The sequence below is a fragment of the Lonchura striata genome, chromosome Z (genome assembly GCF_046129695.1).
Source record: "Lonchura striata isolate bLonStr1 chromosome Z, bLonStr1.mat, whole genome shotgun sequence".
NCBI classification, from domain to species: domain Eukaryota; kingdom Metazoa; phylum Chordata; class Aves; order Passeriformes; family Estrildidae; genus Lonchura; species Lonchura striata.
In genome coordinates, this window is record NC_134642.1 from 10,389,061 (window position 1) to 10,402,012 (window position 12,952).

Sequence of the window (12,952 nt, forward strand, 5' to 3'; positions counted from 1 at the left end):
CAGACAAGCAAAAGGAGAGAGGAAGAAAAAGGAGAATTCAGCAGAAGAGCTGAGGTGTTCTAACGAGGGCAGTGGCCCTGCCTTTTGCATCTGGCCACAACGAGACAATGACTCCCACTCTCACAATGAATTGGAACAACGATGGCCACAGTCATGCTTGGGAGAATTTGTTTCCGAAATGTCAGAAGAATTTTAGGTCTCCGGTGTTATTTAGAAAGGATATTTTTTAAAAAGTCATGCAGTGAAAAGTGGCAAGGGGTATGTTTTTCCTCCACAAATATACATATTCAGCAGATGGTAGAATACGTCCTCAAGGGATTTCATCATGGCCATTAGATGAAGGCGGGAAGGGAGTGGTTCTTAAAAGCTGTTTTACCTACTAGCTTGGTTTAGCGCTACGGCTACTTAAAATAACTGTGTGTTTTAAAGTATCACTGTATCTAAGGGGCAGATTCAAACACAGTTATTTAAACTTTTCGGCTAAGTCCATTTAACGATCAGACCAGAAGCCCGCATGCACTGGACTGTTTGAAGTTGGCCTGACGAAGTACCAAGCCCTTGGGCTCCTCTTTCGCTGTGCGCCTCGGGAGGGGCACCTGGCGGGCTGCGGGGCCCCAGGAGCGCGGAGTGCCCGGGGCGGCGGCAGCGGCGGAGCCCGGAGGCAGCAGCGGAGCCCCGGAGGCGGCAGAGCCCAGCGGGAGCAGCGGAGCCCGGAGGCAGCAGCGGAGCCCCGGCGGCAGCGGCGGAGCCCCGGCGGCAGCAGCGGAGCCCCGGGGGGAGCAGCGGAGCCCCGGCGGCAGGAGCGGAGCCCCGGCGGGAGCGGCGGAGCCCCGGGGGGAGCAGCGGAGCCCCGGCGGCAGGAGCGGAGCCCCGGCGGGAGCGGCGGAGCCCCGGGGGGAGCAGCGGAGCCCCGGCGGCAGGAGCGGAGCCCCGGCGGCAGGAGCGGAGCCCCGGCGGGAGCGGCGGAGCCCCAGGGGGAGCAGCGGAGCCCAGCGGGAGCGGCGGAGCCCCGGGGGCAGCGGCGGAGCCCCGGGGGGAGCGGCGGAGCCCCGGCGGGAGCGGCGGAGCCCCAGGGGGAGCGGCGGAGCCCAGCGGGAGCGGCGGAGCCCCGGGGACAGCGGCGGAGCCCAGCGGGAGCGGCGGAGCCCCGGCGGCAGCGGCGGAGCCCCGGGGGCAGCGGCGGAGCCCCGGGGGCGGCAGCGGAGCCCCGGGGGCGGCGGCGGAGCCCCGGGGGCGGCGGCGGAGCCCCGGGGGGAGCGGCGGAGCCCCGGGGGGAGCGGCGGAGCCCCGGGGGGAGCGGCGGAGCCCCGGGGGGAGCGGCGGAGCCCAGCGGGAGCAGCGGAGCCCCGGCGGCAGCGGCGGAGCCCGGGGGCAGCAGCGGAGCCCAGCGGCAGCAGCGGAGCCCCGGGGGGAGCAGCGGAGCCGCCCCCGCCCGTGCCGCGCGCCCGCCCCGGGCCCGGCGGGCGCCACGTCAGCAGCGCGGGCCGCGCGCGCGCCCGGACAGGCGGCGCCCCGGGGCCGGCAGGGGGGGCGCGCGCGCCCCGGCCCACCTGTTACCGCGGCCGCCGCCGTGACGTCACACCCGCCCCCCCCGCCGCCGCCGCTCCGCGCCGGTGACGCCACAGCGCGCGCCCCAATCAGGGGCGGGCGCGGCGGGCGCTCCGCCGGGCGGCGGCGCGGCGGGAGGGGGGCGGCGTCCGCGGGGACGCGTCAGCCGCCGCCGCCGCCCTCATCGCCGCGGGGTCCCTCCCCTCCGTCCGGCCGCCCGGTCCCCGCGGGATGAGGGGATCGTAGCGCCGCGGCCGCCTCCGCCATGAAGCGGAAGAGCTGGGCCGAGGCGCGGCGCCGCGCGGCCCCGCCGCCGCCCGCGCTGAAGAGGACGCGGGGCGCGGCGCCGCGGGCGGCGGGGGGCGAGGCGGAGCGGCGGCGGCAGCCGCCCCCCGCCGGTCCGGAGACCTGCCTGAGGATCGCGGGTGAGGGGGTGTGCGGGGGGCGGGGGTGTCCCGGTGTCCCGGTGTCCCGCCGCGCTGTCCCGTCCCGCGGCTCCGGGTGGGCAGGAAAAGTTCCTGCGGCGCGGTTCCCCGCGGCGCTCGGCAGCGGGCGGCGGCCCGGGCGGTCCCGGAGCTCGGCGTGCCGCTCAGCCAAGTGTTGAGAGCTGCGCCGCTCCTCCGGCGGGAGAGCTCGTCCCGCCGCTGTCCCGCAGCCCGAGCCGTGCCCAGCACCGGTCGCCTCTTGCTGCTTCTTGCTGGCGTTTTCTGCCCGCCAGAGAGAGTGAACGGAAAAACAACGTTAAACTCGTTTCTGTCCGTTCAACACGTTGTGGGGTGGAAAAAAATCCTAGCATGTTTCTCCATGTATTGGGGGAATGTGTATTTGCGCACACGCACGCACAAATTTATCGATATCTAATCTGTGTCTATATATATAGATAGATGTATAGATAGGTATAGATACTTGATTTTCCTGATGCCCTGATATCGTGCTTGCTGGCTGATGAGTAAAATAATGGGCAAACGTCGCGCCTCCCCTTGACATGCAAGTGCCAACAGCTTGCGTAGGCAGGATTGCTTAGTGTCGTCCCTCCTTTTCGTGACTCCAGGCTCCGAGCCGCGCTTTGTTTTGGCACACGAGTCTGCCTCTTTTAAGAAGTCTGTTGGATCACAGCCAGAAAATGCTGTGTTAAGGTTTCAGCTCCGCAGCTAAAAGATGGCCTTGAGTTTAGTTTGCCTAAAGGCAAAAAACTACAACAAAAATTACTTTTTAAGTCATATGTCATAATCTCAGAATTTTAGTGTATTCACAACTTCTCACAAAAAGCAAGAAATACACCTTCCGGCACATTTGTGTGAAGGGCGTGGAAAATATCTGTGGACAGAGCAACCAAAAGTATAAAGAGCAAACATGCAGAAAGCCACCAATGTACCTTTTATTTCTGTATGAAAAGCATGGTTCCTTATATTAACTAGTGTGTCTTCTACATAACAGTATGCTTAGAAAACTGTAAGATTTTGTTTTGAAAATCTGGCATAGAAACGTGGAAAGAATATAAACTCCCAAAGCTTACCAGAGGAAGCTTCTACTTAAAAAGCTTATTTTTAAAAAACTTTAATACTGTCAAGGAGTGAAATCCTAAATATTCTGGCCAAAAATTCAGCATTTTAGGCCTAATCTACACTGAGAAACATAATGGTGTACTTATTTACAGAACTCTAAGGCTCCAATTGCTCTATATGTGTTTTGTTTCTATAGCAGCAACTGTTCATGTAGGACATTATGATAGTATGATTTTAAGGTCAGTTGTCGAAACCCCTCACGTAACAGATAATGACTTTTTACTATCAAAGTGATTTTACTACCAGTATTACCACGCAGCCCTGTCCAGCTCACATCTCCAGCAAACAGATCTGTATAACCATTCTCATGAAACAGTTGCTTTGACCTGGTAACATGTGTGTGGCATCAACAAGCCCATTAAATTACTGTATTTTCTCCTTCAAGAAAGCGTTCACCCATTTAAATTCAGTAGAGCACCTAGTCTTTGACCTGTGTTTTTTCAGTGGGATTTCACCATGTGCAGCAGTACTTGGTATAGTAAATTTTATTAAAGTGCACTTTAATTAACTTTACTTTGATTAAAGTAAATTTGATTATTATGTTTAACAATATTTCATTTTGTCTTGATCTTGCTGTGCACAGTGGCTGCTGTTTATTGTCCAATTTTTAGTTCTGATTCAAGTTATAGTCTAATGTTTAGTTTTATAAGTTTTTAGTTTTAAAGAAAAATCTTTAAAGTATAACCCAACAGGCTTACCTTTCTGTTCAGCTGTTTTAAAGTTCTGTCAAGGTTTGAAATGTCAGTTCTGCCTTCTCATGATGCAGTTTTGAGAAGTTGATTAATAGTTGGGTACTGGAGACAAAGCATAAGGTCTTATTCCAAAAAATGGATGTACTGGTAAATATTTGAACCACTGTAAAGACTGGGAGGTCTGTGTTAGCTTATCTGCTTACAGGAACAGTGCCAAACTTATTAAGAACATTGCAGGCCACCCTTATTTTCATCTTTGCAAAAGACAGAAGCAGAACACAAACCGAAATTGCTGTAAAGATTTATGGATCTTTTGTTCTGTGATGTTACATTCATAAACAGCAAAGTTTCAAATCCATTCTAGGAATTTTATACCCACAATACTTATAGTAATCATTGTATTTCTTTATTTTGTAATTAATTGTATGTATCAGCCATATGTCAAAATCACTATTAATTAGAACTGTTTAAATATTCTCAGTTACTAGTAAGACTAGTACAGAAAAGCTGTCCTTTTAAAAAGTTATTAATTTTGGACTGTTAAGCTGCATGGTAAGCTTTATCATTTTCTCTTTGTCAACTAGTGCATGAGGCTTGCTGGTATGAATCCAATTTGCTGGAACTGAATGCATTTCATCTGTTTATTAGAAGCATATTCCCATATCCTTCTGATCTCTGAGAGAAGTAATTTATATGATCTAAATAAAATGTAGCAATATGATCTAAATAAAATGTAGCAATGCTCTGTGAGATGCTTGGAAGCTGTTAATTTCCTTTCCTCCGCTGCTTTTCTTTCTCATTGCTCTTACTTTATAAAAAACATTTTAAAGAGGAGGTGGAATTATAATGCATAATCTTCAGGCAAAAGGTGTAGGTTTCTCTCACACCTATTTTGTGTGGTTAATTCTAAAATGAAATAATTACAATAAATATACATGGAATTAAATTTTAAGTAATATAGTGTCATGGTTAATTTCTTGATGTTTGTTCTTCCTGCTGAATGTATATCCAGTTTGTTTACAGAATTGTACTAACATCTTAAAGGACACTTTAAGCTACAGTGTACATACCTATTTTGTTTTTCTTCATTGAGAATAATTTTGTTTATGTTGTCAGTTGGAGTTGATAATTAAATATTTATTTTAATGTATTCATTGATATGTGGGTTGTTTTTTTGGTTTTGTATTGCAGTTTATTATATTTTTCAAACCATTAAGTTGTCTTTTTCCAGGAGTGCTGGTTTGTCATTATAAATTTTGTGTACCCAATAGAAAACTATTTTTCTAGAATGCTAAGGACACTTCTAATAAGTATCATTAAGCTTCCAATATTTTGACTCTCAACATTTTCAATTAGTTTTTATTATGCAGCTGTCTCAGTACAAAAACTGTGGTTACTCTTTTATCAATATGACCTCACTTACTTGTGAGTCTTCTCCAAAGTTAAGATCTTAAATACATGTTTCAGGCTTTTAGTGTCTAATTCAGCACTGAAAGTGCACACATATATGCAGTCTCATGTATCAGTCAAGAGCAGCAGAGTGGAAGCACTCTGTGTAAGTGAAGTAACAGTGTTGATCAGTCATGACATGGCACTGAAAATAAGGCTTTCATAGTTTTGTTTTTAAAAAAAGTTCCACTATCTTTTTAGTGTACTTTTATTTTCCTTTTCACAGTCCAGGCTGTTGTTCCAATTGGCAACTCTATCATTAGCTGAATTTGAAATACCATAGTGATGATGACTGAATGAATTTTTTTAAGGATAGGAAGATTAAAAAGAATATCTTCAACAAATATTGAAGCTTTCTAAGTTAAACACAACAAAATTCCATATACCAACTCTGAATTCAGAAATATACTCCTCTTAAAATAGTAAAAACTCTTTGGCTACATTCCTGGTGATTCAAAACAGACTAACACTGGGTTTTGTTGTACTGTCAATCACTGAGTTTCTCATCTAGGGCATCTATTTAACAATAGAACTGTAGAATTTCTGTTGTATTGAATAATGTTTGCTAATTATATGCAAACTTGTCCTGCCACTAATGCCTATTTAATATTTAGTTGTCACTAAAAGTCATAGAATCACTTAGGTTAGAAGAAGCCTCTAAGATCATCAAGTCCAACTGTAATTCTTGAATTAATGAAATTTCTTTCCTGAAGGCCTATACAGCACAACCTGAGAAGCATCAGGCTTGTTGAGAGTAAAGGAAGGAGATTATTTTTTCATCTCTAAATTCACATTAATGTGATTTTGTAGTGGTAGCTCTCAATTTTCTACACATCTATTTCCACAGAACACTGTGGCTCTGATAAACAGAGTGTTTTTCCTTCTGTAACTCTCTGCAATCAGCTTGGATAGTCATGCTTGTGCTAGCTTTAGTCTCACTAGCTGAGGCACCAGCAGTAGCACAGCTGTGGTAAGCTATGCCTCAGTTAGGGGTACAATGGCATTTTGGTTGTACTTTGGATACTTACTCAAATTAAATGCCTGCAGTGACATCCATGCTTATGTATTTTAACTGTTCTGTTATATAAGGCTGACAAAATTAAGTGTATTTTAAGTATATCTAAAATGCTGCAGCCGTATCTCCTAATTGCAGAGCAGATGCAGCCTGTAAGGCAGTGATCCCTACTCTGTCTTTCTTCTGAGACATGATTAGAAAGGTCTGCTCTAGTTTGATAGTTTTCGGATGATTTTTTATCAGAAATTTGCAGGAATTAGGAAGTGCTCAAGTGCAGTATATGTAAATGAAATACTAAAGAGCTAAAATTAGCAAAGACAACATAAAGATAATGAAAGGGAAGCCTTGCTCCTGGCAGTCCAAACCTTTGTGGAATCCTGGTGAAATCAAATCATCAGTGCCTGAGTGTATTTTATGTATAAACTCTCAACCCTGCAATCAGATCCTTGATGAAGGAATTCTCCTTTCTCTTAATTTCTGTTTAAAAAACTAACACACTAATCCTTGATTAAATAGAACTTGGAATGTGTTTGGAAAAAAAAAAAACAGGTAAAAACTGACATGGTGAGTAATACAGCATTTGTCAGATGTTGGACTGGTAAATCAGGAGAAGAGTAAATACACTTACAGGAAATTTCTTCATTCTAAAATATCCCCATAGGAAAAATGTTAAAAAGATGGAGCCTGCTGTTTACATAATAGGGAGTAATTGTTAGCAGTGCACAGGAATGGACAGCTTGTCAGGATATTGGCATTTGACACACACTGCTCTTATTGTGAGGTACTTCTGTAAGCTCATTAAATTCAAGTTCCTTTCAGGTGTTTTAAGAAAAGCAACAATGAACACAGTTCAGAGATACCAGAGCTGAACCATTGCCAATAGCAATTCTGAAGACCATATACACACTGCTTGCTCAAGATAGGAATTTTTATTTTTGCTGGGCATTTTTGCAAGCGCAGAAGCATTTCAGTAACAGTACAAGCACTGAGGATGCAAGTGATTCTTTTATTCCAAATCATGTTTTGAAGCCAAATGTTAAATTACTTTAGGTCTTTGACCTGTGCAAATTATATTTATTTTCATTTTTGTCCTCCTTTTGTATTTTAAGACTTTGGATTGCTCTTTGCAAAGTACTTTTATATTTTCAAAAGTCTTGTAAAGTTTATCTGAAGAAGCTGAGTGCAAAAAGGTAGCATTCGAGTACCCAAGGAACTCAGTTTGAGTACTACTGCCATTCTTCACAGACTTTGATGTGGTTATTGTTTGTGTACAACGAGGAGGGAGAGCTCAGTCTAGTCAATAATTAGACTGGCACTTAAAGACAGATGCCATGGAGGGAAAAATTTTGGCTGCATATTTCTGCTCTTAACCCCCAGCAGGCTGGTTCAGCGGGCTAACTCAGAAGATTTTTCCTTCTAAGGAACCTGGTGGCAGCTAGCCATTAAATCAGTTTAGAAGTGGTGTGAAATTATAGCTTGGGGCTGCAGTGACATGTGTTTAATCTAGCAATGCCAGTTTAAATACAATCCCTAGATATCATGTCCTCTCAGTTCTCCTTTCTACTTCCTCCCTTGCCCTTGATTTTCCTGAACACATTAGTTCTCCTTCTCAGAGCAGAGGGAAGTAAGTCAGCAAAGCAGCCTTTTACTTCTTTTCCACTTTTCTTTTTCTTCTTTCCTTTTTCTTCTTTTCTTGCCTTCTTTTTACTTTTTGTTTTTTTTCCCTTTTCCTCCCTTTTTATTTTCCTTTTTTTTCCTGGTTTTTTCCTTGGTTTTTTTTTTTTTTTTCAGTCATGCCCAAGGTTACCTGTTATAGTTTCTAATTCATTCAAAACCACCTTGACAGAGCTCAGTGATTAACACAGTGGTGGGGAACTACCCCAGAAGTCCACCCCCAGGACAGCCTCTCTATGAAGCAGTTTTTGCCATAGCATATTTTGCACCTAGCTGAAGTATCAGTGCTTTTCCACACATAATTCACTTTGTGGGCCAGTTTAGTCACTTCTTAAAAATGCACACATTACTTTAAATTGTATCCTTTGTCATATTTCCAGGGAATGATTTGGTAAGCGCTGGGAAGTACAGAAGCAGGTAATGAACTTCACATCTAGTACTTAAGCTGCTCTGCTTACAGAATGAGACTATAAGAAATTTAATAAGCAAGTAGAGTGCCTTGCTTCTGCTAGAGAATAAGGAGATAAGTGCTGACTTGCTTAGGAGGTACTGCACATCCCACTGTTGCTCCTGGTCTGTACATGTTTAAGCCATACCACTCACATCAGGCTGCTCTTCTACTAAAAAAAATAAGAAAATGTTCTCTTTCTGGTGGACTTTTCTGCCTTAACCCTTGAGATACTAGTGTATGTAGATGAATGCTGAGCTAACTGTTGAAATATAGATATGGTAACTCCTTTCAGGGCATACCTGGATATGTATTTTCAAGATACACATGATGATTTCTAAATGGTGGTCATGGATGATGATGTTTTGAAGCTTGAAGTGATTTCCCCCCCTGCTATCTAAAAACAGACATTCAGTTTTTCCTCATCTCAGATAATATTTTGAAATAATACATACATGTGATTTGTTTTGATACTTACATAATATCTGTTCTAGGGAATTAATTTGCAGGAAAAAAAAGAAAGCTTTCATTTTAGGTCTGAATTTTAATTCAAATACTTTATGATGATATTTTCTCAGTAGGAGGAAGTATTGAGGTGGTGCTGCAAGCCTCAATTTTTATTGACCAATTACCCCAAGCACAGCAATTTATTGCAGGAGCACAGTCAGTGTTTAAAGTTCACTGGGGCTTCAGCTTCCCCAGCCATAAAAGTAATTTATATCTACGTGAGTACCACTGGTATTTTTTTCCCCTTAGCTTAAGGAAGGAAACCAGGACAAGTACAAGATACAAGTACAAGATGCAGGCACACAGGCTTTGAATGGGCAGATGGGGTGGGGATGAGAATTCAGTTGGAGATGTCCAGGTGGGGCTTGGCTGGTGCTCCCATGGGCAGCATGGGCAGCCTGGTTGGATACCTCCTGAGTCTGTTACCTGCAGGCTTTGATTGCATGGCACTACTGTCAAAATTATGGCTTTACAGGAAGGAGTGCCTGGGTTTGGTGGAGTGTGCTTCATCATTTAGTTTAACGTAGGGATCAGAGGTGCAGAGGGATTTTGCTTTAGTTTGTGGGGGTGGTGTGTGTGCATTGGTATTTGGAGTGCAACCAAACCTGCCAAAGAAGGTGTCTGCTGTGTGTGTGGGTGCAAGTCAGGCTCCTGCTATTTTGCAAAGTCATCCAACAAGGAACACTTCAGGAAAGAACACTAAAGTGCTGTGAATTATGGGAATGCTGCTGAGCAAAAAGCCTCAATCTTTGTGTGCTGTGTTTGTTTAACACTGAGAAATAATAATGCCTAATTTAATACTTAAAAGAAGATTTTTTTTAAAATCTAAACCATGTAATGTTGTCTCATTGACAAGTAATACTTCAGAGTTTCAGTAGAAATTCATGATGTTTATAAAAGCTTCCAATTTTCTTGCATTTCAGATCGCCTTTATTTTGCAATCCTCTACCAAAAACCAAAGAATGGAGCTGCAAATACCCATTATTTCTGCATAGATGATGAACTTGTGTATGAGAAGTAAGTATGAAGTTAGTTTTTTTTTTCTTTTTTTACAGAAATAAATTAATCAGAACAACAGCAGTGAGGAATTAGTCTCATTGGAGAATTAATTACATGAGTTTGGTCTTCTAAGATTTACATGCCATGATGATTTACAGGCTTTTGAAGGATTTTCTGCTTTCCCATTGGGATTTCATAAAAACATTTCTAAAGCAGAAGCTTTCATTGTACCCATTCTTGCTAGAAGACACAGAAATGTGATACAGCCATATAAATTTAGAAGTGCACATTGTACTGCCAGACTTAAAGGGATGTCTTTGGTTCCTTGTGTATTTAGTGGAATGTCTGTACTTCCTAGTATCAGAGAAGAAAATGGCAAAGTCAATTCAAGCCTTTATGAGCTGACAATGGATATATTATTTCCCCTGTAGTAAACATTGTCTGCCTTTTACATGATGTGGAATGTTGCTAATTCTTCAAATAGTTTTGATCAAGAGCATGCTTGTTGTTTTTTAATACACTAATGAATCTTTATTCTCTGGTTTCCTTTTCTCTAGCACAAGTTGCCTTCTTTTAATGTAAAGCTTATGAGTTCCTCTTAAAATAGAGTTTAAAAACTTTTGTCACAGAGCGATACAGTAGTGAGAAATAGTTCTTAAAATCTGGGGTATTAGTTTTGAATGATGCTGTGTGGAAAACAAAGGAATTTTAGTCCATGTTTAAGATGACAAAACATTTTCTCCACCAAAACAGTATGTATTTATGTAAGAAAGAATGCTTGTTTTTAGAATGAGGTATGTATATCACATGTATATTATTGCTCCTTGCTTTGTGCATCTTTTAAAAAAAGGCATTTACAGGGGTCATACACAATTTTTCTCCTTTCTTCTAACAGTTTCTATGCAGACTTTGGACCACTCAATCTGGCAATGGTCTACAGATACTGCAGCAAGCTAAATAGGAAATTAAAGGTAATGCTTGGGTTTTAATTCAAAAGCCAATTTTATTGGCCTTTTAAAAAACAAAAACAAGTAGGCCAACATTTCTCTTGTTATTGTAATTGTTCAGGTGCTTTCCTATTTTCCTAATCCAGCTGAATTCTGAATATGAATGCTATATTTTAGTGAGGAGCAGGATCAGGGTGAAAAACTCACTCACTTACAGGAAATGCACAACTGTGGCAATAACTATCACTAAGCTTCTAGAAGATCAGTTGCTGAATGAATACAGCCTCTTACATAGGAAAAGCTTTTTTCCTGGAATTCTGTAGTATTGGCAATGTGCCAATACTACAGAAAAACACAGGCTGTGTTTTTATTTGAAATTGTTTTTGTTTGACTTGGTCTTCTCTTCTGATGCTGACATTCTTCAATAATGAACATTTGATTTTTAGTAGCATTGATAGCATCAGCCTGTAGGAGGCTGCTCTGCTTGTACTGCAGATTTTTTGTCTTACAGGAGCTGAGTGATTTTTGGGATTGGGCTCTTGATAAAGCATAGTGTGTTTAAAATTGACTTCTTAAATTAATTAACACAACTTACTACAAGTTAGTTGACCTTTAGTAGATGTTGGACTATAAAACCTGTTTGGCAGATAAAAAAAGCTTGGTTTTGTTAATGTCAGTTGTGGTTTGCCTCTTCAAATCTACTTAGATTTTTAAACTGCCACTGAACTGTGAAAAGTAGGAAATATAGAGCACATTATAGAATAAAAAGGGTTTTTTTTTTGTCCCTTGATGTCGGCCACAGATAATAGTTTGCAGAATTCAGACTTGCTTTATTATTCTTTAGGTTGTAGAAGCAATTGACACATATGGGTGTGATGTTGCTGCTCGGTTCTTACTGGGGGACTTGCAGAATTGTCTCTGGCTAAGCCGGAGATAAACCTGTTTACTAGTCCAGGCTGGGAGGTGGTAAACTCCCACTTGGGTAATTGTGTTCAACAGAGTTGAGATTCTCTGATTTTTGTATATTGGGTGATCTGAAGCAACACAAGTCTATGTTACAGTTTCTTTCCATGTCTTGTGTCTGATATATTAGGATTTCTGAGAACATATTTCTGCTTCTGATCTGGGGTTTTTTTTGTTTTTTTTTTTTTTGTCTTGAATGCATTGAATCTGGTATCTTGAACGAGTAGCATTGCTATTTAAATGAATAAAATGGCATCTTATTATAGCTTAGAAGTTGATCAAATTGTGCAGTTTGAAGCACATCAGAATGTATTTCAAAGGCCAGTTAGGGGATAACTGCCACCACACGTGTGTGTCCTTTCTATTGAAAATGCCATTCAATCCACATTGTAAGATATATGGAGAAACTGTATGCCAAGCCAAGATGACACAAAAATTAGTTATGATAAAGTTTAGAAATCATTTAAAAATATTTTAATCTAAGCATGGTTCTGATCCTCAGAAACAAATACTAGTGGATTTATCTACATTTGAGTTTGAAAAATTAATGAAAATGTGTAAACTCTGTTTTTAAAATTTTTGCAGTTTTAATATACCTGTGATACTTTTTTGAATGCCACTTTCTATTCGCATAAATGGCTATCTGTTACATAAGGCTTGAAGTAAAAAAATGCCAATTAAAAATACAAACACATTTAAGAAGAAAAAGAAAGTATTTCAGTAATTTCTATCTAAAATTATTTAGTCTGGATACTTGGAAAAATACTGGGAAAACCTAGGTAGGGATGGAATAGTTTTCCAAAGCTTCTGAGGGACTACTCCACAGTATTTTTTGGTTTTCTTACTACAGCTGGATGAAAGCAGGTAAACAAAATTTTACATTCCTTGATTTTATAAAAGAAGGTATAAAAGGTTTAAAATGCAAAATCATAATCTTGTTCATTTCTTGATACAGTCATTTTCATTGATAAGGAAGAAAATAATTCATTATACTGGCTTTGATCAGAAAAAGCAAGCAAACGCTGCATTCCTCATAGGCTCCTACGCAGTAAGTATTTAAATTTTTACATCAGCTGCTGACTGTGTTCATTTTTTTTATACTCAATTTTTAGAACAGCAAGATAAAAACAATTCTTTTCTTTTGA

The 12,952-nt window shown here is 42.2% G+C and overlaps 1 protein-coding gene across 4 annotated transcripts in view; it reads left to right on the forward strand.

Moving 5' to 3' along the window:
• The first annotated feature begins 1,752 nt into the window (after positions 1 to 1,752).
• CDC14B (cell division cycle 14B) overlaps positions 1,753 to 12,952 on the forward strand; it is a 44,109-nt gene continuing 32,909 nt past the window's right edge. For all 4 annotated transcript variants that reach the window (XM_021534707.2, XM_021534706.2, XM_077790545.1 and 1 more), the window contains exons 1-4: positions 1,753 to 1,973; positions 9,822 to 9,915; positions 10,793 to 10,868; positions 12,763 to 12,855. In XM_021534707.2, the coding sequence (XP_021390382.1) occupies positions 1,814 to 1,973; positions 9,822 to 9,915; positions 10,793 to 10,868; positions 12,763 to 12,855 (423 nt within the window). In that variant the 5' untranslated portion in view covers positions 1,753 to 1,813. The remainder of the gene's footprint in view (positions 1,974 to 9,821; positions 9,916 to 10,792; positions 10,869 to 12,762; positions 12,856 to 12,952) is intronic.